General features: G+C 36.3%; 1 protein-coding gene across 5 annotated transcripts in view; it reads right to left on the bottom strand.

Moving 5' to 3' along the window:
* KIDINS220 (kinase D interacting substrate 220) overlaps positions 1-26759 on the bottom strand; it is a 72520-nt gene that overhangs the window by 5528 nt on the left and 40233 nt on the right. For 3 of the 5 annotated variants that reach the window (XM_021525442.4, XM_085576316.1, XM_085576317.1), the window contains exons 23-27: positions 16397-16575; positions 13115-13341; positions 8923-9033; positions 8030-8086; positions 1571-1711 (exon numbers count right to left, since the gene is read on the bottom strand). In XM_021525442.4, coding sequence (XP_021381117.1) covers positions 1571-1711; positions 8030-8086; positions 8923-9033; positions 13115-13341; positions 16397-16575 — 715 coding nt within the window. The remainder of the gene's footprint in view (positions 1-1570; positions 1712-8029; positions 8087-8922; positions 9034-13114; positions 13342-16396; positions 16576-26759) is intronic. The other 2 variants (XM_021525444.4, XM_021525445.3) reach the window with 2 other exon arrangements.

Here is a 26759-nt window from a genome sequence, read left to right as displayed (position 1 = left end):
CATGAAAAAAAAATGGAAATATTAAACCCCTTAAAAATGTGTATATAAAAGGCAATATGGTAAGTGTCCTACACACAGACATAAGAAAACAATACATAAGTGGTGAAAAATTTCAGGGACAATAAGCCACACTGATCTGCTTACATTTCTCCAGGTCAAAACAGAAATGGACTGCAGACACCCAAGCATTTGAAGATAATCAGACAATGAAGTCCCAGGCAGCATCTGACCCCTCCCTGTCTTGAGGAATCTAAGATCAAGTACTACCTCCATTAAGTTCCCCTTCTGCATAAAACAGGCTTACATTGCTCCTATCATCAGAAATTCCCAGGGACAGAAGATTAGACTTCTTTCTAATGTTCATCAATCAGAGGTCAACACAGAAGTGCTTAAACAAGATCTGTATTCTAGAAAGGTGACTCCTCACAATGGGCATGTCTATATAGTGTTTAACTTCCAAAAACACCAAATTAAACACAGAACCATTTTCATTACATAACAACAAGAGGTATTTCTCTTTCTACCATATATCAGTGTATGGACAAAATGTAAAAGAGTAACCATGTATTGGGAGAGCAGCCAGAAAATGGAAGACCCAAGTGGAGAGCTCTGCTTATACTGAGAGATCTCAATGGTTTTTTACTCATATCTCAGCAAATGGTCTTAGTTAAACCAGGAAAAAGACCTGGCTGAGCCATTTTCTTCCTTCTTTTTTACATTATATCCCTTGTAAGAAACGCAAGAATATAAATAAGAGGAATCTCATTAGGGATAACTGATGAGCACATCCTTCTTTCACTCTAGAGCAAAGGAAGCAACTAAAATTTTTTGCAGCTTCACTTAATGACCTGCAATCTAACATCCTACTTCTTGCTTTGACTAACTTTGCTGAAGCTTCCTATGATAAACCTGTGTCTTAATGCTTGAATCAAATCCTTCCATATTATTCAGGATCTGGTAAGTTCCAGGACAAATTGAGCTCAGCAAAACCACTAATGACAACCCTCATATTTTCCCCTTCTTTCTTTGTAAAAAAGAGCACACAGAATGGTGAAAAAAAAAAGAGCAAAAAACAATTCAGTGTTAATGTATCTATTACAGAAAAGAGGAGAGACAGAAAAATATACAGTGACCTTTTTCTGAAGTGAATAGATGCGGGCTGTGATAAAGAAATGGAACTATCTTCACCATTCATTTACAACAGGAGAGATGTGCCAATTTTTCACAGAGAAAAAAGTAAGGGATACTGCTACCTAGATATAGAACACATTTGCAACCCTTTTTATTTTTCATTACATGTGGTAATTTTGAAAACATTTTTCTTGCTTCTTTTCTCAGAATAACCAGTCTCATCAGCATTTTCCTTTTCAACAGAGAGCATTTTCTCTGAAAAATGAATGCTTGTATTAAAATGTCCTCCAAACTTGTTATGCACAGAATTTAGAATGTTAGTTTAACATCTGATGTATTTAAATAAACATTTTCAAGAGAAGAGGTAACTAAATATTTTCCTCTCCTTGTGTATCTCCATGTTTAGAAACTAAACACATTAATGAAATTTAGCTGATACCTTTTTAATAGTTGCAGAGTACTGAGGTAGCATGCTTTGGTCCAGACCATCTATCTGCTTTAGCTTCTCACACACAGCTTCCACACTCATTGTGCTCAGAGATACATGGGATATTCCTGTGGCTGACCCTGTGCCTGCTCCCTGTAAGTGAGAAAACATGCACATAAGACTTGTTCCAGTACTCAGTACACCCAGAAATTCACAATACACACTAACACAAATCAAGCTGTGTTCAACTATATTTCAAAATTGAGAGATGAGAATAAGAATGCACAGGCATTTTTAATTACTATCAGACTATCTATATATTGGGAAACATTCATTATATGTATTTATAGGAGAAAAAAAACAGCACCCTGAGTCCTGCCTTTGTGACAAAATAACCCCCCTACATAATTTTAAGTAAAGAAACATAACAATTAGAAATATTAAGCACAGGCAATGAAGTTTCACTCACAAATTTTCCTCTAACTTTAGTCAGTAGTAGTCAGTTTGGTTTTGGATGTTTGGGTTTTTTTCTCAAATAATGCAAATACAACTTAGATTTTTCTGTCTTAAAATTTCCTGGTTTATTATCAGACAAAGATTACCTAAAACTCAAAGACACTCAAAACAAAGATAACTCCTCAACTACTTGGATTAATTTTAAAAATATCTATTCATTTTCCAGAGGTTCCTTCAGCTCTATTTATGCAACATCAGCCAAGGGGCTGTATAAAACAGTACTGAAACAGCAGCACTGTAAATGGCCTAAAAGATACTACGAGGATGTTTCAAGTACCCCAAACTTCGGCAAGATTCAGGTAGAAACTATTTATAAATCAGCTCTGTAACACAAGAGTTGTCCTGTTAATGTTGCTAGTTTCTGGGAACTTCAAAGAAAGAGTGGAAAACTAAAACAAATGCATCTGCAGGTAGACAGTATATTAAGGCAGTATGTTCTTTAAAAAAAAACACATTCCCCCTGGATGGGAACCTATGCAGTGACACTAGTGATTCCAAATTCCTAAAAGCAAAATCAGAATCAGTTCTATCAGTTAAAAAATATTTGTATGCTCTCCACTTGTGAGGGAGGTTGAACCTTCCCTTTTTACTTAACACAAAGATTTGAGTGCAGCACTGTAGCCTGTGCAGCAAACACCTCATTTTGGGAGGATACAAAAGAGCTTCTCAGCTTCAGGGGTAATCATCACATGCACAAACCCTGGGATGTAAAAGTGCATTTTGACTATACAGTTAATCAAGTTTTATTATATTCCTCAAATTACCAATGAAGACTGGTTTTGGAGCTGTAATATTGTTTCCCATTTTTATTTAATTAATTTGAGGTGTTTAATCTTCCAGAATTAAATTACTAGATAAATTACTAAATTACTAGATCCCAATATATTGCTTATGAAAAACAAGAGTTATCACAGAGAATGCCATTAACCTTATCTGAATTACCTAAACCAGGATATTTACAAAGAATTTATTCAACTACTAATTCCAAGTCAGCAATCTAAAACCCCATTATCTACCACCTCAGAGTTCTGACTTACTCTTATCAAAGATATCATGATCTGGGGAACTAGGCACACTCCTGACCCAAGCTACTCTGAGTTTCAAAGTTTAGGTAATATTACATGTAATTCCCACAAAGTTCTCCCCAAGATGTCCTTGAAATGGACTTTAAAGTGTGCAACTATCAGCTCCATTTGGGAACACTACTGGGGGTTTTAGGGAATTTGAACTTGGCAGTTCACACACTTGTCTGGAAATAGCTGGGACACCAATCTTTGTTTCTCTAACCATTCATATTTTGTTTAATGTCATGTCAACTAGATAATAAACAAACAAAAGAGATATCCCATTTTCTGGGAAGGCAATCTACTTCAATTACTGCAAAAAATTAAACATTTTAATTCTATTCCAGTCTAGGCACTTAAACTAGGGGTTGTTATTCCTTTAGAGGACATGCCAGCAACTTTTCAGGTACTGCAATGTCTCCCTAATTAGGTGCCTACAACACCTAATTAGTTATCATATAGGCATCTAAAGGACAAATTTTAGGTCTTAATTTAGTCAGATTTTTAGCACATCTAAAATCTGTATCATGTCAAGGATATAAGCCAATCATCAAAATTATGAAAATGACAGAATGAAGCTTCACCCATAATCTATTTATCATATACTTCTTTTATGAACATCTTTAATTTTCCTCTTTAAGAAATCACCGTGGGTTATCCTTCAGAATACCAGCTTTATCCATTATTTCCTCATAAACACACTATTTACTATTGGCATGAGTTAGACAATACATCAACAAAGACAAGATACTAAGTTAATTCAAATCTTAATTATTTTTTGAAAGAAAACTTATCAATTAAAATAAAAGAAACTATTTTAGCCAAAATTACTTTGTGGCACCACTAAAATAAATGGTCCCAAAGCAACATGTGTTAGCAATTGCCTTTGTTCTCAGAATCTATTAAATACATTATCTATGATATACCCAGAAATAAATGAAGAAAAGTTTTAAACACTTCTGATTTAACAAATTCTCATTCAGATCAAAATATTTTTCTAGCAATCAAGGACAAGCAATTCTTTCTGCATGCATTAAGACCTAGTTTAGAAACTTTGCTTTCAGTGTCTAAGAAAGATACATAAAAGCTGAAATATTTAGACTATTTTTGTTGAAGTGTGAACTGTTTGAAATAGATGCACGTTAGTCCAAATCATTCTTTATGAAAAGCACTCTCTGAAGAATAAGTAATGTAATAGCTTTAGGGATATTGTCATCATGTAAGTGAATTAAAACTGTACTTAAACTGACACATTTTTCAGCCTTAGTGGTTTTGTTAGAGATGCTTAGAGAACATTAGTCTGAAAAGTATTTGCCATGCAAAAGCTAAAAGCAGCTTGTCAAAACAAACCTCAAGGCTAGTAATGAGCATTAGTTTACAGACAGCCCAGCATGAAGCACCAGTATGATAGCTTCTGGAATGACTCTGAAACAAGTGAATGAGAATTCACAAAAAGTGGCAGTACCTGTCTGTTTTTGTTTAACTCAGATTTACACAGCTTTGAGAAAAGGACAAAACAGAATTAAAGAAACAACAGCTTAAAGTGACATCACAAAGGCTGAACATACAGAGAACATGCTTTGAAGTGAAAAAGATATCAGGGTTAGGACAGACACAGGATATTTTCATAATGTAATGAAACTTTTAAAAAAGGTCTTCAAAATATACATTTAGGATATGCTATACAAATACTATTTTTATGAGCAGACTATTCTGTTTTGCATTTGTAAAAAACCCACTTGCTATAATCTGTTTTGCATAAAGGTTTTAGATTATGTTTCTGACAGAAAATCCTCCTTTTAATGAAAACATTCTCCTGCCATCTCAAGATCACATTATAGTACCAGTGTACCTCAAATAACTTTTCACACTTCTTTCTAACCAAATCTACCAATGTCCCTTGCCCCACCCCTCCCACCCCAAAAGCCCCCAAAACAAACCAGCACCACCCACAGAATAGAAATGTTATTTCTTACAAGCACAAATATTCAAAGCACAAAAACACTACACAAAAGCCAACAGCACTGGAAAATCTGTAAGAAAACTCCCAAGCCACACATTTTCATTCATGCTCAAACTTTTGAAAAGTACTTCCAGTTTCTTAAGAAGTACTCTACGTTTATCTATACTACATGGTCTGGGCCACATTAGTCCTCATTCAAAGCACACATAATACTACATCTTAATGGATTATATATTCAGTGCAGTATGAAAAAATGTATTTAAACAAAGTAATTTTATTGGAACAAGCTACTTCCTAAGAAGTCAAAATTAACAATGCAAACTAAAGCACAAAATCAAGTTTATGACAGATAAGCACTGCTAATGCTAGTTTGATTTCTAACATAAAAGGAGATGCTGTGAACCATTCCATGTTACCATTCCATGACTGGTAACACTGCAATCCACCTACAAACTCTTCAAAAGGGCACTCTAGAAGCTTTTGCAGTTATTCAGAAATAAGCATTTGTACAGTAAAGCCAGCAGAAATGCACGTTTGTCTCCATCACAGATGTCAAAGGCTGGCATCTTAAGACTATTTCCATTAGTGATTCAAGCTGATAACCTAAAATTTGCAATGCACCTTCATGCTGATATAACTAAATACATATTTGGTCAACTTACCAGTTTGACATCTATGTTTTGATCCACTCAGCAAAGAACAGTAAACTACGGTCTGAGATAGACAAGTTTTATCATCAGCAACAGAATCTAAGTATAGAAGGTGGCTAAAGTAAAATGCTTGACAGAGGATGACTATACTCAAAATATTTTTTTACTAAGCTAACCTAAACTTACACAGATATTATGAAACTAATGATGATGGTCTGGAATTTCAGAACTTGGTCACTCCAACATCAGACTGACAACAACAGCAGACCTGTAACTAGATCATGTAACAGCCTCCACTCAGTTCTGTCAACTCATGCAATAAGCAGAAATTATGATCTGTATGAAAAGAATTATACTCCTCAGTAATCCCGGTTTTTTGCCCTCTTATGACTCAAGCATTCAAAACAATGATTATTCTCTATTTTACACAGGAGTTGCAACATTCTGGCTCCTTGCCAGTTTATAGCATGAAAGACAATTTTGATTCTACATGCTCCTCTTGTTTTCAATCACCAAATAAATTACACATCTTGGTGTTCATTAACTACTTTGTGTAGGTTTTTTTACTTTATTTAATTACTTTGTGTGCATCAAACCATTTAATAAGTTGGATCACTTATACAGTAGCAACGACCCATCAATTAAGAGCTACCTAAATAGATGGATTAAATTATTGTACCCATCATCTACAGATAATTGTAGCACATAACACAAATACCATACTGTTTCCTTTCACAGAAAATTCAATGAAGTTGACAAAAGAAGTGGATTTAGAGTAGATGAAACCCTGATAAGACAGTGCATATCATATCCTGACTAACAACCTTCTTGTCAACTTTCCAAGAGACTTTAAAAAAAATTCAAAGTTTTAGATTTACACCTATTTAGATAGGTAAAATAGTGCTAAGTCTTAGAAAAGTATATGGTCTGATACGCTGCATTACAGAGACTCACAATAGTATAAATTAAATTAATAAACAGATCTAATAAAATCTTCCATTATCATTATATCAAAAGAAGTTTCTTTTTAATGTTTTAATTCCTGTATTTTCTTACTTGGAGGCAGTAGGTTACTTAATTTACAGGAGTCTTTTAAACTGCTGTTTGAAGCTGCACCTAAATGTGTGTCAAGATACACAGCAGCAAGCAGCAGAGACACCCAGTTTGAGTTCTGCTGCTGGAACTCATTCACTACTTTGCCCCAAGACTAAATGCCACTTTTCCTGGCTTGTGCCCATTGTCACAGTCAGAGAGACACACACTCCTCAGCCATCACACTAATACTTTTGAGAAAGTCCTTCATTTTCCTTGCACTGACAAGTCTCAAAGGTCTTGGAAAAGAATGGGATACTGAGACAAGGAATCAAACACAAGGATGGCATTTCCAAAGGAAAAATTACTCCAAAGTCATCCCTTCACAGAAGGTTAAAAAGGACTTTGGAGAGAGAAATTCAGCATACCTTTTCCATTACAATGCACATACATGGCTTCTCAGTGAAAGTTATGTACAATTAAACAGAGTTTGGAATCTGTGTGGGGTTTGATTGTTTTTTTCATTGCACAACAGTAGAAAGACATCTTTGCAATTATTTACTAAAAGAAAAAGTAAATGCAATCAAATTATAACTTTTGCCAAAAACTATTGGCAGGAAATATTAAGAGAATCATGACAGTCACATTAAACTCTTTGTTTTGGTATAAATCAGTTACCATAATCAGAGTTAAAACTCATACCATAAAGATGACATCCTAAGTAGGAATACTTAGGATAAAACAAAACAAGTCATAGAAATGGTAACTGTTAACATTCTGACTCAAAAATAAGCTTATGACCAGTAATGTTTTATTTTTCCATTTCTATCAAAGCTGCCTTATACTGTGTTACCTGCAATAGCTTTATGTCACCAACTAAAGAAGAAGGGTTCAGACGAGAGAGTTGACTGAAGCAGAAAAACACAATTACTTCTAGAATTTAAGCACTGAATGACCAGCTGTCATTCTACACTCTGCTCAGCTACCACAACACTTTACTGAAAGCTCACCACAGCTACTGAGAAAGGCAAGGGGAAAACTACAGGGGAAAATAGAGTACGTCTTACAAGTGAAATATTAGCTTTTAAATTCATTCACGAACTACATTAGTTTTCAACTACTCTATTTGCCCACCAAAGCCACTGATGCAGTGTTAGTGAACTGCAGTTATGATTAATGCAGACTCATTACTGCTGAAAAAGCAATGAGATGCTAAAATTTCCACACCACATGACTACTCGTTTACCATTGAGGGGTCTGTGGGTGAAGGAAGCCCCTCATCAGCATCCTCCTTGATAACATCCTAACAACAACAAAATATTATGGTTTGGGTAAAATGATCAAGGGCTCAACAAAAATTATGAAATAAACAGTGAATGAGAATGATCTCATAATACATAATTCAATAGAAATACATTTGTTTTCTTTAAATAATAAAAGCTTTTACCACCTTTTAACAGCCTTGCTCATTGTATCAATACCCTAGAATTAAAGCAACCAATAAGTGAGGCTTTTACTTTATCTTTCCTTAGTTCATAATTCCATTTGAACAGCCATCTGTCAGTAAAATAAATAATTGTAAAAAGGATATTTATTATTCTATAGGAAACTAGGAAAGTCTGCTAGTTTTGCCCTTCTAATGGGTAAAACTGAATTATATGTACTTGCAAAAACACTTAAGATAAAATGTATTTTGTTTTATTTAAATATTAAAAATATTTCTTTTAACATTTAAATTTGATCTTCCAGTTTCTAGCATTTTTACAACATTAAAGGATGTAATTTTGTCTTCTCCAGATACAAATAATTTATGACATATTATTAAAAAAACCTGAACATAAATTTACAAGTAGCACTCATTTTGTTATATCACTACATCTATTTTGACACTATAGTACAGTCGGCATTTTCATTAACATATTTTTTGCCAGTATCACAGGTGATTCTCCTCTGTAAAGAATTTCTAAAGTTAAAACAAAATACATTTACATTACATGTCAGTAACACCTCTGCTTAAAATATTTATAATATAAAGCTTATACTTGTCTAACAGAGAATCATCATTAATAACCTTCAATTTCATTACTCACTATATTTATTGTCTAGGTTAGTATTTTAATTACCCTTCAAAATACTTACTAGGCCATTGTTCTGATCTCTGGACAAACTCGTTTTTAGTGGTGGACGTGAGATGAGATGAGAACTGCCAGGGTAATACCTTGGCATGTAAAGATATGGGGCAAAGAATGGCTATGGGAAAAAAAAAGGTGTAACAAAAAAGGGACAAACAATTACACAAATCAAAATGTAATAATAATAAAATAAAAAATCATTACAACAAAACACATCCTCTAGTTGAGTTCATAAAGTAAAAAAGAGCAATTACTAATAGCTTTCTTTACTTTTGCATTGAACCATTGAACAGAATTAAATCAAAAGCTCTGGAGTGAATTCTTCAAAACCAGTCAGCAAACAACCCCCTTTTTTTCCTCCAAGTCAATGGGTGCTCTGGTATAGTTCACTGGAGGAACAGAGTCAGAATGGTTTTGGTAGCTACACTCTAACATCTGCTTTCAATATGGGAAAAGGATAATTTAGCAATAATTCTGACAATTTCACTCCAACCTTATCAACTAAAAACCAGCAAAACTTTGAGTCAATTGTCAATAGCCAAGACAATTGTACCAAATAAACAATAAGTGTGATACATAATAGCATCACTAGAACTTCCCATATTTGTGGCACCCAACCTGAGGGCTTCCACAAAAACTAGATTTTATAAACATATGAACAGATGCTTCTAGCAGACAGTACTGGAGCTTTGTTTTGCTGGAAATACATTAATGCATGTTGTTCAATACAAATACCATTTTAAGGATCAGTGTTAATTTAGACTTTAGGAAAAGCAGAGTTACAGCATTCATTGCTTTCAACTCATTGCCAAGTTCTTAATACAACTACCCACCCCTCAAAAAAATAACAAACTAAAAACCAACAAAACACCATAAAAACCTAAAAGACATCTCAAAACAATGGCTGCATTACTGATTTCTGACGTTTGTATGTGTAGTATTTTCAAAATTGTATACTTCAGGTACTTCACAAGAGAACATATTATTTGATTTGTGTTTCTGCACATGACAAGATGCTGATTAGTGTACAACACCAAATTCAGTATAGAGTAGATAATACTATGACTAAAGAGAGAACCAATGAGGAAGGAATAAAATTTGTTGAAATATTTAGATTTGCCAATAAGGACTTAAAAACTTCTGTATTCAGAAGCAGCTCTAAATGAACTGAGAAATCCAAGTTTAATTTCTCAGTATATCATTTATGTAGGCAGCATATGCTACAACTTCAAGCACTTTATGGAAAATAAAAATGGTTCCATATTCTTAGCTGCTAGAGGTAGATTCTAAGCACTTTCACACAATTACCACAAAAATTTCATATGCTCTTCCAACATACAAAGTAAGACAATATTCATTGTAACCATTTGTCTAAATGGGGAAGTTTGGTTACCTAGCCTTTGCCTTACGTTATTTGGCTAGTATAGAATGATGCAGGAAAGTTCACTGAATTAAAACTATTCCACTGTCATAAGGCACATTCTACAAATAATATGAACTTTTTTTTGAAGCAAAATTAATTTCCAGAAAATACCACAGAATATTTTAATGCCTCAGTTTTCCAATAACAGCTTAAACCATGTGGAAAACCCCCCAAGCATGAAATGCTTAACAATCAAACTGCATTCAAGTGCCCAGCTCTCACTGCAGAGCCTCTTCTCTGAAACACACAGGGAGTTTGCTGGTTGCATGATATCAGACTACAAAGCAATGGAAAAACTCTGTCCACTAAGGCAATTATCCCACAATCCTCTCATAACTTCCAATCAACCCCTGGGCGCATTTCAGCTACTCCACTGTTTTCCAGTTGTGGGATTAATCCTCCATTACAGGCCAAGCACTTCAGACTCAATCTTCATTTGAACTACAATACAGGTATCATGAAAACATGAGATCAATATAAATATATATTGGGCATAAACCAGTGCACAGTTGCTCTTCAAGTCTGCAGACATCCTACAAAGCTTAATGGATGTAGCAAAACACAATTTTTTTCAAATAGAAAAGAATTTTCTCCTCTTTTATATTAAAAAAAAAAAGTATTCACATACCATCATTTCTTGTTCCCACCCAGGAAATCCCAATTAGACTTGACTACTGCTCTGACCTTCCCTATAAGAAACATCATCTCCACAATGATCCATGAGAGCAGCAATTTTGAGAAGCTGAACTTGAATTCAGCTTCCAGCCAGGATGTTAGACAGTGGTAAACAGTACATGTCCAGCTTGGCCCTATACTGAGAGCCAGAGTGCTAAATTGAAGAACTTCTAAATGGGACAATAATCTTCCCTTTACAGCTAACCAGAGGGAAAACCAAAAATTAATAGATTAGATCACTGGAAGTTCCTGGTCCATAACATAGGAGAATCTAAAGAAAAAATAATACACACATAATAAAAAAACCCTGTATTTTCCAAAAATAAAGTCTTTTCCCCAGCAGCTCAAGTGTTTTTTTCTTAAGCATAAATTAATGCTTAAAGACAACAGGATATGAACCATTTACTGGTCAGAATATGGCACACATCCCCAGAACTGAGGGTGTTTTTGAATAAAATCCAGCCATTTCCACAGAAGTATTTGAATCCATTGTGTTGTGTCATACCAGTATCCAAGACCTCTCTCAGAAACTTCTATTGGGAAGAGTCTGTTCTTCAGTTCTATTTGGTTTTTTAAATACCATTTCTACAAAAACGTGAGAAATGAAATATGATTTAAAATGCTGAAGGAACAGTTTTTCAGGATGAATTTTCTACTTTTAAAAGCTTCTCATCACTTATCTCACTATGTGGTGTTCATGACAGTACCTTTATGGGTCTAGAGTAATGAATACAGTTCTCTGACAGTATTTATTAAGTGACACACTAAAACCAATTATACTTCAGAAGGGTAGTATAAAATTCCAGTGAAAATGGCCAAAATTGAAGTATTTTAGTCTTCAGCTGGCAAAAAAGTAAACACGTCTGTAAGCCTTAACAAAAATGAACAAATAAACTCTTTGTAAGAACAGTCTATGACTCACCAATGATTGTTTCTCTAATGCTTATTGGAGCCAAAAATCCCCATACAGGTTTCAACAGTTTATCACCCCTGACTTTAAACCTTGTCATGTACAGTAACACAAAACAGGACAAAATAAACAGAAAAACAGGGCTTCTAACAAAACAGCTACTTGGACTAAGCTGAATTAGTACCAACACAAATATTCATGTGTCAAGCATTTATCAGTGTTGGACTACTTCAAAATATAAGTTATTTTCAACAAAACAGCATACTGTCACTTTCTTGAACGTATATAAGAATCATTTTGGAATAGATAACTTTAAAAAAGTTCTCGCCTACATATATATTTTTTTGCCTTGGCTAACAAACACTGCTTTAGGAATAACTCAATTTACTTTTCACCTGAATAGGTAATATGTTTATCTACAGTCAAATCTACTTAATGTTGAGGCTATTTCCTGTATATAGAAGCATGCTATGACTTATATCAGTTCTCTGGGGTTTTTTTGTGATAGTACTGCAGAAAAAAAAGTGAAAAATAAAGTTTTAAAATACTGAACACATCCCACAAAATTAGAAAAGTTTAGACTCTCTTCAACTACACAATAAAGCACACCATTCAATTTTCACATGAGCCATTCCCAGGACTATGTTTTCTGAGGCCCACAAATAGCTCAAAAATATAAGTTTTATACAATTCATGTTAATTCCTTTAAATGAGTATAACACCAGCTTAGGGAAAAGATTATGGAATAACTTTAAAAAGAGACAAAAGGGAAGACAGACATACTTTGTTATAATCTATCTCCCCATTTGAGTTTCTGTATGTTTTAACAAAAGTAACCAAAAGAAGATGGGAGCCCTTCCAATATCTATGAGCATGTGAACAACTGAGCACAGTTTACCCCCCACAAAAAAACCCCAACAAAACAAAAACAAACAAAAAACCCCACCAAACAAAAAAACCCTACCACACCCTACAAATGAGCAGTATCTCAAAATTCTTTTTTCTCCTTTGTTATTTGTTGTTCTGATGCCATTTAACATGTTTCTTCTCCAAACAACAGCGACTGAACATTACTGTAAAATTTGTCACTCCTAAATAAAACTTGCATGGGTATTTGAATATCTCATAGATGACATGTGAAGTATTACCAGACTAAATCAGAAGAATGTTAATTGGATCTCGATTATTTACCCGATTGTAAAAGGGATGCTGAGGTCCTGTCATACCACTATAGTAACTGCTGTGGGGCTGGGGGGATAAAACTCCACTATTGAAAGGCCCATTGAAAGAGGTTGTAGAAGAGCAAGCTGAGGAAGGCTGACTGAACAGAGATGTTGCTCTAGCAGGTGCCTCATGTAAAGGCAAGGTGGGATAAGGAAGTCCTCCAATATTCATCTGATCTCTTGCAGCACGAACATCTGAAAAATAAATTCATAATGATATTATTTTGCTTGAAGTATTTGGGAAAGTTTTTATTTGTTTGCCAATTCACTACAGTACATTTTTGTACATTTAACTCCCATCAGAACTCATCAAGTAGAACATCAAGGTGGTCAAATTTCAGCTGGACTTGGTTGATTCCTCTTGATGATCACATCTACACAGGAGCCTTTAGGAGAGTTAGGATGGTTTATCACATAAACTTATATAGCATACTAATTCTCTCTAAACATTTAGATTTTTTTTTGAATGTGGCATAAAGGAACCTAACAGTCACTCTCCAAGAGATGCTGCTCCAAGGCTGGTCTGTACCATGGCAGAGTGACAAATCCCAGCACACAGAGGCCTTTTCTGATCCACCAGGGGCTGTCAATGTTCTCACAACAGTTGCTACAAAGACCTGAGAGTTGCCAAAGAAAGAAAGGTCCCCAACAAGCCTAGCCCAGGGAGTATGACAAGGTAGCTTGTGTGGCCAGGGTGCAGGAAGGGTGCAGTCACCCTACTCAAGAGGTGAGCCCCCTTTAGTGGTCATCATCCTCTCAGAAGGAGCTCAGATAAGAAAAGGCATCCACGTAAGATAAGGCACCAACCCATGCTCTCTGCACTCACCAGAAAGGATGTGACAACACAAACAGAGCTCCTATCCAGATCTCAGGCTGGGGATGGGGCAGAGCCTGTCACCAGTGTTGCATGGTAGTAGAGACAACAGCTGTGTGGGACATGACCAGGCAGAAAACCCTGGTCCAGCCTGGTGTCAGAATTAAGTAACGAAGCAGAAAGATTAAGAAGCATGAGAGAGTCAGAGGACAGAGACTGCTGGAATCATGCTCTGGCCTCCCTGAGACAGAACAACCACCAGAAAAAAGCCAAGATCCAGGGAACTCTGTATTCTCCTCACAAGAGGCAAAAGGCAACTGTACCAGGGGACATTCATGTTGGATATCAGAAACAATTTCTCCACTGAATGTCTTATAGAGATCAACCAGGAACTCCTGAGGTAACAGTAGCCAACAGGGAAACACCACTGAAATACTTCAAAGAAAATAAAGGGTGTTCCTCTAAGAAGGTGACACAGCTGACAGCCCACCTCAGGTGCCTCTACCTCAGTGCACACAGACGGGGCAACTAACAGGAGGAGCCAGAAGCCACCATGCTGCTAGAAAGCTGTGACCTATCTGCCATTCCAGAAACCTGGTGGATGAATCCTGTGACTGGAGTGCAACTATTGATGGCTGCAGGCTGTTCAAATGGGACAGGAGAGGAAGGAGGGGAGGAGAGGCTGCCCTCTACATCAAGAGATGGATAGATTGCAAATTCTTAAAAACAGTAGGAAGGAGGACCCCAGGAACTAGCGACCTGTCAGCTTCACCTCTGTGCCTCCGAAGATCATAGACCAGATCCTCGAGAAGTTTTGCTAAGGCACACGGTGGACAGAGATGATTCAAGACAGCCAGCAACAGCTTCACGAAAGGGAAATTGTACCTGACCAACCCTGTGATGGAGTGACTGCATCAGTGGACAAGGGACGGGCTAGAGATAACATTTTTCTGGACTTCTACAAAGCTTTTAATGTAGTCCCTCCCAGTATCCTTCTCTCTACACTGGACATATATTTGATGGGTAGACTATTACACAGAGAAAAAATTGGGTGTGGACAACGGCATCCAAAAGGTAATGGTCAATGGCTCAGAGTCCCAACAGACATCAGTGAACAGTGGTGTCCATCAGGTCCATACTGGGACCAGCATTATTTAGTATCTGCATTAACCACATGAATGAAGGGATGAGTGCATCCTCAGCGAGTGTGCAGATGACACCATGCTGAGTGGTGCAGCTGACACACCTGAAGGATGGGATGTCATCCAGAGGGACCTGGACGAGCTCAAGAAGGGGACATATGAGAATCTTATGAGGCTTAATAAGACCACCTGGGTTTAGTCAACTCTCAGCAACAATCCAGGCTGGGGGATGAACAGGTGCAGAGCAGCCCTGCTGAGAAGGTCTTGGGGGTGCTGGTGGGTGAAAGGCTGGACTCAACCAGCCATGTACCCTTGTAGCTCAGAAAGCCAAACATGTCCTGGGCTGCATCCAAAGCAGTGTGGGCAGCAGGTGAGGGAGGAATTCTGCCACCTGCAGTACTGCATCCAGCTCTGGGATCCCCAGAACAAGCCATCAATGTATTTGAGCAAGTCCAGAGGAGGCCACAAAGTTGACTGATGAGGGATGGAACACCTCTACTATGAGGAAAGGCTGAGAGAATTGGGATTTTTCAGAAAGAAGGCTTTGGGGTGACTTAATTGCAGCCTTCAGCACCTGGAGAGCGCCTGCAAGATAGGTGGAGAAAGATTCTTTACAGGGATATGCAGTGACATGACAAGGGGGAATGGCTTCAAACTGATAGTAGGTTTTGAATTCTTTACCACAGAGGTGGTGAGGTACTGGAGCAGGTTGACCACAGAACTTACGGAAGCCCCAACACTGGAAGTGTTCAAGACCAGGTTGGATGGGCTTCTGAGCAACCTGGTCTAGTGAAAGGTATCCCTGCACATCACAGGGGGGTTGGAATAAGGTCCCTACCTACCTAAGCCATTATAAGACTCTAAGGAACAACTCCCCTAGGAGGAAAGGCTAACAGAGTTGGGTTTCTTCAGCCTGGAGAAGGCTTTGTTTCACTGGTTTAATTTCTACAGGGTTTTACAGTACTCTCAAAATTGTTAACAAAGATTTGAATTCAACCTGCATCTCTTCTGCTAAAATATACGTGTGTGTATTGGTTTCCTCCATCTCCTAAAGTGCTCTGCAAAGCAACAACAGTGGACTTTGCCCTCGAAAAGGAAAGTTTTAGTCCAGGATAGTCTGGCTGTTATAGCAAAACTATTAAGCGAAACCGAATGGCCTCTTACTGAAGACAAATCAGACAATCTGAAGGTATGACTTGATGAACAAATGAGCATTCTATGTGACATGCCAAGTAGCTCTACTTAAAATAAATAATAGATTTGTCATTTTCCATGTATTTGAAAGCATACTCACCTGCAATGATTTCTCGTAGCTTGGGATCCAAGTTCACTGTACAAGGCAAAAAGGTTCTTACATCACGTGCAACAAGGACAGGTGTTCGTGAGGATAAAAATACTTCAAAATTCCGTATATCTGCATCAATTTCAAGTAGAGGTTCAACATCTTTAGTTGTAGGAATATTCTTTGAAATTCTGGGGAGTGAAATTAGATACATCATAAACCATATTTATTAGAGTATGACTTCAGTTTACAAAGTGATATTCTAGGGTGAAATACTAGTACACTTGCACCTATTCTCCCTACTCGCTGAAAAATAGGAGAACCCATAAAAGGCTGTGCTGTCTGCAGAAAAATCAATGTAATGTTTTCTAATATGCAAAAAACCTCAGACTGCTGAACAATCTGATCTAATAGTATGCTTCAGAGAAATGTCCAAGAAGCCATACATCAGTAATGTCAAATGCCAAGTAAGGGGAAGTTAACATTTGTGAACTTTAACCCCAAAAACCTATTAGAATTCCTGTACCTAATTCAGAAATTCCATGGGAAAAACAACCTCATTTCTAAACTAACTTTTTGTAACAGAAACAGGCATCTTAGAAGTTGATCAAAATCTAACCGTGCATTCATTGTAAAAAGTGGGAAAACAACCACCTGCTTTCAAGCACTTCACCTTCTAAGAAAAAGCCACAAACAAATGAAAACAACAAAATCATGAGACATGATCAGTGTAAGGGACTGTTCATGCATTATGACTATTGTCAAGCAACAGTGGGAGTTTTGTGAGCACTAATATAAAGAGGAGTTTCAGGAAGGAACAAGAAGGATTAAATGTTAGTCTTGCGGAAGTTTATGAAAAGCTCCTACCAAGCAAGTGATGGAGGCTGACTCTGTTGGTCAGATGGACCTATCTTACATGATGTTTCGTCTCATAGGACTGGTATCTCATATCAAATGAGAAATTATAATCTAAAGATTACTAAAATGAAAAGGTACTCACACTCAGCATAATAAAAATGTAAACAGTGAAAGAATGCACTGAGAATAATTAACACACTTATAGTAATGATTATAAAATGACTGTGACACCACTCTATATGGATACCCGTGAGTAACCACACTGCACATACAGTAAAAATTAAAAAAAAATAAGAGAAAAAAAAACAAAAAAAACTTTATATAAATACAAAATTAATTATCTAGTGGCTCTTTTCAAATACATGTTAAGACTACAACTCCATGATAAAGGGGAACAGCATAGATATGCTGGCTGCTCTGTGAAGTGCTGTAACTTGCTTAAATGAAGAAGGTAACATAGAACAAAGAAAGTGTGTTTTCTCCAACTACGGGACAATTAGAAGAGTGAAGGCAACTACCAATGCTGTCATGGGGAAAATGAGTGCACTGATGCATGGATGGGAAGGGAGGCAGAAGACTCATGCACACTTAGTAAATCATCAGTACACCAGGAATTTCTTACATTAAATAATTTTACACTCACGTTGTGTCTTCAAAAAGGAAAAAAACCTACCATTTAAAAGCAACCCCCAACTGGTTGCAATTGAATTGTATTTTTAATAGAGCTAATGAGCTAAGTCTACCATTAGCTGAATAATCTTACCCTATTTCACAATTTGTCTGCTTTTTAAAAGCAAAAATCTTTTTTTATCTTTATTTTTAAATCCTCCACAGAAAATAGAATTTTATATACCATGGGATTATTCCAGAGACAAAAGTGGCAGATTTACACAGAATACTTAGCATTTAATGTTAAGAAAAATAAAAGAATTGAGAATCAATGCTACATGCTTGAAGTAAGTGCAACTCCATTGCATTAAAAATGTATTTCAGCTGCACTAATCTTTCAATCTGATCTTTTACGACATTCTTGCCATTCTACTAAGAGTAGAATTAACAAATTAGTATAAATTTTACCAGAAAACAATGGCCCACGTACCTAACAGGCAGAGCATACTGCCATGCCATGCTGTCATAAAGAGTGTCTGTGAATAACTTCATTCACAGTGAAAGGTTACTTTATAGCACAGGAAAAATGTAACAACTATAAGGCATAAAAGCAAGTGCAGCCTATTCTAACAAAGGTTCTGCAGAACAAGTTGCGATGACACATTGTCCAGATGGCAGCTGGATTATCCACTTTAGGGAAGCTCAATGTATGTTAGACTTCAGAGAAGCCTTAAGAGAATAAAAGGTGGTGCTTCTGTGAGAAGACACTCAAAGGTTACAATTTCAAACAATGGGAACAGTTCATTCTCTGGCAGAGTTTAAAGAAATCAAGTAGAAGCTGAAAGTAGTCCTAACCTCAAGGAGTGAAAGGTCAAAAGGAAAAAAATAAGAACACTGGCAGTGTCAAAGTAAAACTTGTATATTCCACTGAATCTGAGAAATGCCTATTTTACACTAATATTTAGCTATTACCTTACGTTATTCTATTTAGCCTTATATAAAACTACAACTGACTGTAAATGTGTATGTTTTAAATCAAACATCAGAATGTGAAAAAAGCCAAGATCCTCAATGTACTCTTTAGTTATATGTATTTGTTACATATATTTACTCTTAGTATTTTAGACAGGAGTTCAACACTGGAAAAGTAAAAATTAAGTCACTTTTCAAGTCAGGAACTAAAGAGTTAAAGAGTGGCCTACTTCAACACTTCACTCTACAAAATAAAAGCCAAAAGAGAATGTGACAGATTTAAATAAAACACACAGCTGATAAATCACATGAAACAAATTAGCTGATTTTTAATGCCAGCTCTACTTAAGTCTGAATGCGAACAGTGTTCCGAATACGATGAACAAAGCTACTGTTCAGAAGCCAATAGCCCACTGCTGGTGTGCAGATTGAAGTCTCTATTCTAACCTCCTGAGCTCAATGTCTTAAACTATGCCTTTGAAAGAAATATTTATGTAAATGATAATCTTTTGGCAAAGAGCCACAAAAACCATACGTGCCTGCACTTCTCAGATAAAAAAAAAATAAAAGGTTAGCATTTAAAGCAATTTAGAAGTTACTTTTTCTAAAATACAAGCATGCAGATCTAAAAATAAAGCACTGTGAACACACTTTTTTCATTCTGGGGCTAGATTCCTGAGGCAAAAGAATTATTTTTTAAATCAGAAACATCAGAAAGTGTCAGTGTTACAGACTGTTTCCAGGAGAAACTACTTGAATTTAAAAGGAATGAAGCTAAAACAAAACATTTCATTGATTGAAGTGAACCTTAAAAATTAATTCCACTACTCTTCACATCACTTTCCCATGAGAAGCTGAAATTAAAAACTGCTTTCATTCTGGAGTAAGTTACATTGCAACAATAATGAATTATTCCTGGCTTTTCCCTCAAATATAGACTATTTAGTACAAGTACACTACAAGTACACAGAGGCACATCATCTTATCTTTCATTCTGTAAATTAGATTCATATTTGTTCTAATTATGTTCACCTTATACTTCCATGACTGACTTAGAAAATAACCAACCATGGTCTGACAGTGTGTCCAGCACTGAATGTTGCCAGCATAACTCAGAGGAAGGTGCTAGGCTATTGGACCTATTGACCATCTCCTTCACTACCCTGCTAGGTGGTGGCAAAATGGCAATGGCCAAAATCAACCACCTTCATCCGCACTGGAGGCTGCACTGGAGGTGCCCACTTTGCCTGTGCCACTGGTTATGTCAGGCTCTGGAATATGCCAACAGGATTTACCCACCTCTTCCCTCCACCAGAGGTTTTGGGGCAGGTGCTCAAGGCTGGCTCTGACCAGGCTGTGGTGACAAGAGCTGTGAGGAGCCTCACTGCAGGGCTCTCCTGCCTGAGCTAAGAACAGCTTTTAAGCTCAGACCTTTGCCCTTGTGCCTCCTCCAAGCTACATCTATGCACCTTTTGTCTTGACCTTGACCATTGGCTTAACATCCTGCTTTGACCTGTGCCTTGTGGCTACCCACCACAGGCTGTGCGCTGTCCCTGGTTACTGTCACTGAACCTGCTCCGCTCTTCCCGTTTGGCTACTGAGGGACTGCTCCCCTTGCCCACAGGGCCATGCCTGCCTTGCAGCCCTCCTCAGCTTCTCATGGAGCAGAACCCTGCTGTTCCCACACTGGTGGAAGGTTGATTTCTTTACAAGCCCTCCTACCATGAAGGATCATTCTCTCTGCTCTTTACAAACCTCTCTCCTCGAAGGTAAAAACAAAGAATTGATCTTTGCACACCTAGGTCTTTTTTCCTCATGTGTTTTACAGGAACAAGCAACTGCATGGACAAGAGTAATTTAACTTTCTCACTCCATAAAAAGCAAATGACTTAATTAATTGCTATTTAATAATAGAGCAACAGAAGGCATGAGCATGAAGGCATGTCATGTTTTATCCATCATGGGCTTTTTAATTTTTTCCTCTCAAGATAGTTCAAGTCAAAAATGTTGCTTAAAATAATGAAATAATTTGTCTTTAAAATGAGAAAAAAAATTCTACACGTTTGATACTGAGAAACACAAAACTAGAATATCTTGGCTTCAATGGAATGAAATATGAAATTTTGATGCTTAACAGTCTGTTAATTAGATGTCTGATCTCTAATACCTAATAATCAAATCCTATGCTTTGCACCGAAGTTATTTATCCTACTCTTCTCGTGTCTGGTCAATATAGTGACAGTGTTAAACATTCTCACACAACTTGCTCCAGGAACTTTGCAGTACTAGCAAAGTATCAGCAACTGTGCTACAACTGTTCTCTTAAACTGAAAACTGCAACAGGTCACTTGGACACTGGAAAAGAACATTCACTTATATGCTCATTTGTACAAAGACAAGAATAAAAAGTCATCACACACTCAATAATATAACATAAGGGAACAAATGCTTTATCTTTATAAAGACCAAAAAAAGAGAAAGCTATAGTTTGACATATCTATGTAGACAAAAATTCAAGTCCCCTCAGCGCATATTAAGCAGAAGAGATTCACTGAACAGATGCAATAGCTATTTAAAAACTTCTATTACCATAGGTATTCTGGAAAGCTTGCTTTGCAGAACTGACTCTATTCAATTCAAGTACCAGCAGATAAACCACCTCTCCTCAGTGGTCCTGCTTCTGATTATTTCAGAAAGGGAAAAAAACATACTGATGCTTAAAAGATTGATATTTATTAAACTAATCTCCCACACCCAGTATCACACACTGTCACTGAGCCATATTAAAAAGTTCTGTTCTTTAAACAACTCTCTGGCACATTTTATGATTAAAATAAAGTGTTAAAGCAGTTACAAATGCCCAGATTCATTCACAGCTTTGCAGTGCTATTTGAATTACAAAAGGCAAAAGAATTTTAAAAAAGGTGGGCATCAACCACCTACTACTCAACTGGTACACTGCCTTTTAACACTGAGACCACACTATTAGCACAGTAAGAAACATAATAACTTTTACATGCCCTGCATTTTAAGTAAGAGGCAATAAAAGGAAACAGAAAAACAAAAAGGAGGTTAAATATTTTAGAAGTAATGCCTCACTGTGAGGTCTACAATACCAAATTGTCTACTTAAAGGAAGTGATTTATTTAAACCTGGCCTGGGCAAAGATGATTGCAGAGAACATTATCACCAGAGTGACGAATGTGGCACCTTCCACGGCTTTTTCATTTTTAATTTCTGTAATCACTAAACAGCTACACTTCTTAAATTAATACATCAATAGGCATTAAGCAACTCACAAATCCCTCAGAAGTTCATTTCACCCTTTTTCTTAAAAGGTATTTAAACAGTGTCAAAACTGGAATTAACATAATAACCTTCCAGAAAAGTTACATTTCAAGGATCTTACTCAATTTTAACATTTAAAATTTCTACAGAATTGCTGAAAGCATGTAACATACTTTTCTAAAAGAATAATTCAATAGATACTTGTCTAAAGCATTGTAATGAAAAAGTAAACAGATAATGCTTATCTTCCATTTTTATTTTACCTCTTTTCTTCTTACTTATGTATATTAACAAAAAACCTCAAATGATTTAAACAAAAGCTTTTAGCTCAACACATAATTGCAACAAAATTACAATAATTGTACCAATTAAAATAATCCTGAATGAACAGTTTGTCATCTTAATGTTCCAATGGTTTATAGAAGGATCTACTTAATTAGCTGAAATTGCTTTCCAATGTTAGTATCAAATGTCATTTGTTAAAAGTTGAACGATTTTGAAAATAATTTAACAAAGCAATTTTACAAAACACCAAGAACCAACATTTTCTTTTCAGCTGAATAAAGCAAGCAGATGTATCATCAAATTGCTATAAAAATAAATGAGCCTTTATATGGAGAAAAATAAATTTTACTACTAGTGCTACAGAATACTATTTTTTTATGAAATCAAATTCTTTAATAAAATAATTTCATATCATTTATATTTTGGTGATATTTTTAGTATGCTATAAATATACTTTATTAAATTGAAGTAGTAAACAATCAAGGCGAAATAGTCCATTGTACATGAAACAGAAAAATGTTTTAACCTAAGTGATTTCTTAATTTGATTACCATGGCTGCATTACACTCATCCTGCATCCTGATCTGAATCTATCAGGAAAATGTGGCACCAGTGAAACCATGTTATAGAACTCCAAATCTATAGTAATGAATGGCTGTTTCACTTATAACTAAATTAGTTTCTATCAGTTTAATTTCAAGAAAAAAGGAAAAAAATAAAAGAAAAACCATCCTGTTATTGATTTCAAAAAGGGGAACTTCAGTAAAGATTGGGAAAAAACCCAAGCAAAATCATATATCAGTGCTGAAAATGGACTAGAACTGAAGGAATTAGAAACAACAATTCCTTCTACAACTGATGAATTAGACAAAGCATGTATATTCCACAATTCATCCCTTGGAATGCTATGAGTTGCAAAAGCATTAAAATGAAAACAATACATGAGCTGTGGCCTACTTAGATCCTTTGGATCCCTTCACCCCTAAACCCACCCCCCACCCCAATAAAATGAAGAAAAAAGAAGAAGAAAAAGAAGAAGAAAGAAAAAAAAGAACAAAAAAGAAAAAGAAAGAGAACAAGAACAAGAAAGAGGGAAAAGGAAAATGGAAAAGGAAAATGGAAAAGGAAAATGGAAAAGGAAAAAGGAAAATGGAAAAAGGAAAATGGAAAAAGGAAAATGGAAAAGTAAAAAGAAAAATATGCTGAATTAAAGAAAGCTGTTATGCTATTCTTCTAAATTTGGTGTGTTCTGCCTTGGCACATTGTATTGCCATCCAATTTGCCATCCATCATAGGTAGGCATGCACACATATGTGCACAAAGACTTTATCACAGAGGTTAAATTAAGCCCAAGTGATGGATGAATTACATGTTGCTAGGTTTTAAATAATGGTTACCTACAACTCTGAGGAAAGTATAACCATTTTCTTGTCCTGAGAAATTTCTTTTTTCAAAATCAAAGAGTTCCTGATTTCCATAGTTTCTCTCAGCTTCCCAAAAAGCATATTTTCAAGGAGATTAAGGAAGGGTGGAGATCGTAATCTGAACAGATGGCTCATGAGTTTCTTCTATCCTGAGCCAAGCTCTTCTGTTCTAATATTTTTAATAAATACATAAAAATAGTCACAGAAATTTAGGGACCATCAGCTATTTGCAAATATTATCATAAAAAATCAGAAAGCTCTGCATTAATATTCTGGTTTGCTCAAAGCCCCTGTCTTAACACCCCAGAGTTTGGTCACAGTTCAGGCAAAGAATGACAGGCAGGACTGTCCCTTATGACATCAAGCCCAAAAAGGAGATTAACATCCAAGGAGCCAGTAGGAAGCACCTGAATAAGAAGGCTGTGTGAACACCTGAATTCTGTAGCCTTAAATAAATTGTATATTCAGTCATGGGGAACAAGCACCCTCCCCTCCCCAGCATCTTTAAGCACTGATCTCATGGTCTCTCTTAGGACTATCTCCTCAGATACACCAGCCTTACACTTCTCACAGTTTCAGCAGGCAATGGCTAGAATTATATTCAGAAAGATACAGAACCTAGATCCTAACCCCATAAGAGAGAGGACAGTATTTACCACACATCTTCCTAATGCCTGGGTGAATGTTCTACCTATGTCTGGTATCCAAGCATAACCATGAGGAAATTCTCATGGATTGTCATCAACTACTGACTTTTTTGTTTCCAAAGGGCCCCCTGTAACAGGCAGATCATTAAATTGCTCTGGTAGCCTGCAGTGTATTCCCAGCCATTTTCTTTCCAAAGGTCAACTGGAACCTTTCTATAGTGGCCTTCCTTACCTGCCTGGACAACACATCTTGCTCACCAGCACCAGAAGGTTCCTGAAACTTGTCACACATCCTGTCCCAGCACTTGGTATAACTAATTTAAACACATTTATCTTAAAGTAGCCTTTGCTGCTGTGCTTTGTGCTGAACCTCATTTAATCCTCCTGCTGCAAACATGCTCAAACCACATTTTTTTTATCCTTTAATTGGCTTTGTAAGGGCTTCAGTTACTGACTGAATAGGTTCTAGGTGCAAAGTAGGCCTTGCTTTAGCAATTCTGTGCATTCACAACAGAATTGTTTCACAGCAGAACCACTGATTTCACAGGACCTCCAGTGGTAAAAATTCAGATTGTTCATAGTTTTTCAAGTGCCTAGAAATTTACAATAATTTTCTGAAATGCAGTACAAGACATTATTGAACATGCAGGTATATGCATGCCTGAAGTTTCACTTTCAATTGTATAAATCTTACAGTCCCGTTACTAACAGCTCTAAGTGGCAGATTGGTAAATCTAGAGGAGAACTGGTTAGCTCATAGATATAGAAACTCTCTCTAATATCTCTGGAAGGACAAAAGCCTCCAGAAGAACAGGCAAGAGAGTTACACAATTACTTTAGTGATTTGTAGGAACATTTTCCAATTGACAAAGTACTGCAGGCTTTGATTTCGGCCATGATATATACAAAGAGAAAATCAGAGAAATCAGCAACAATTTATAAATTCCTTTCCTTATTGCAGATTTACTGCCCACCACTGTGTTAGCAGGATTACAGATGAGATTATTTTCCCCAGTAGGGTATGATACCTATATCCACAGTGACTTTGATCTGCAACTTACTCACAGCTACTTCCACAACCCTCTGAGATACAGTTATCCAGGTTATATGACCACATGGCATTTCCTCCCTCTGTCAGACCTCTCACAGCTATGTCAAATAGCACAATTATTATCTTTGGAAAACTCACCTGCAAGTTTCTCACAAGACACATACTCTTTAACTTTTGCTTCCTTCTTTTGTTTTCCTGGGGCAATCAAGCCTGTTATTGTCTTAGATTTTAATACATTTAGATGTTTCTAGATTAAGATCTTGCTAAAAATGTCTTAAATTTCAAAATAGTTCCTTGTCTTCTTCCTATGTTCATTGCATCTGTTGAGAATTTATTTTCTTGAAATGTATTTTTTTTTCTACAAAAGCCACAGTGACTTTTCCCAAGATATCATTTATTTAGATCTGAGACTGTCATTTATTCTGGTGTCATGGATGCTTTACTTGCCTTCACAAGAGAGCACATTCCCATAGCTGGCTAATTTACAAGTCTGAGAAGTCTCAGTTGCAAACATTCAACAGAAACTTGCTTTAATCTGACAACTTAATTCTCTAAGAAATTTATTTGCAGAAAGCCCACATATTTTATTTCACTTCAGAGCTTTAAAAATTTGCCTTTTGCAACTTCTGTAAACCACTTTGATATTATGCAAAATTGACTCTTTACAGTAACATAGAAGAGAATGCACACAACATAAATGTAGGGAAATATTAACTCTATGTCATAGCTATAAATAAAATGGTAAATATAATTAAATTAGACCAGTATGGAGAGATGGGTAATGACAACAATGAGCTTAACCACTGAAGAACCTAAACACAAAAGTTGAAGGAGCGACAAAATCAGAATTAAGAGCTTAACCTGGTAAGGAGAGAGACTACATGAAAATCCTGATGATGAGAAAAGGCAACACATTACCTGAAGGAGTAAATATTACTACTAATAAATATACCAGGTAGAAAGCAAGACCAGCTAGACAAGTAGAGAGAGGCTGAAATGAGAGGATAGAAGACAAGAGAGAGATGATACAGCAGGTCACTTTACGGAAGTAAAAAAAGTAAAGATTTTTTTTTTTTTTTGAGCATATAAACTGAAAGCCAACAAAGCATTCTCTTTTCAAAATTTGCCACAGTGACAAACCATGGGCTTGTTCCCCCCTAAAAAAGATTGAGAGCATAGAGTCTCTACCTGGTACTATAAGGAATTTTAAGTGACTGCAGCTCATAAAGGTTCTTCACAGA

The sequence above is a fragment of the Lonchura striata genome, chromosome 3 (assembly GCF_050655825.1).
Source record: "Lonchura striata isolate lonStrDom1 chromosome 3, ASM5065582v1, whole genome shotgun sequence".
NCBI classification, from domain to species: Eukaryota; Metazoa; Chordata; class Aves; order Passeriformes; family Estrildidae; genus Lonchura; species Lonchura striata.
The sequence above is the reverse complement of the archived record's forward strand: the minus strand, read 5'-3'. Positions and strand labels throughout refer to the sequence as shown.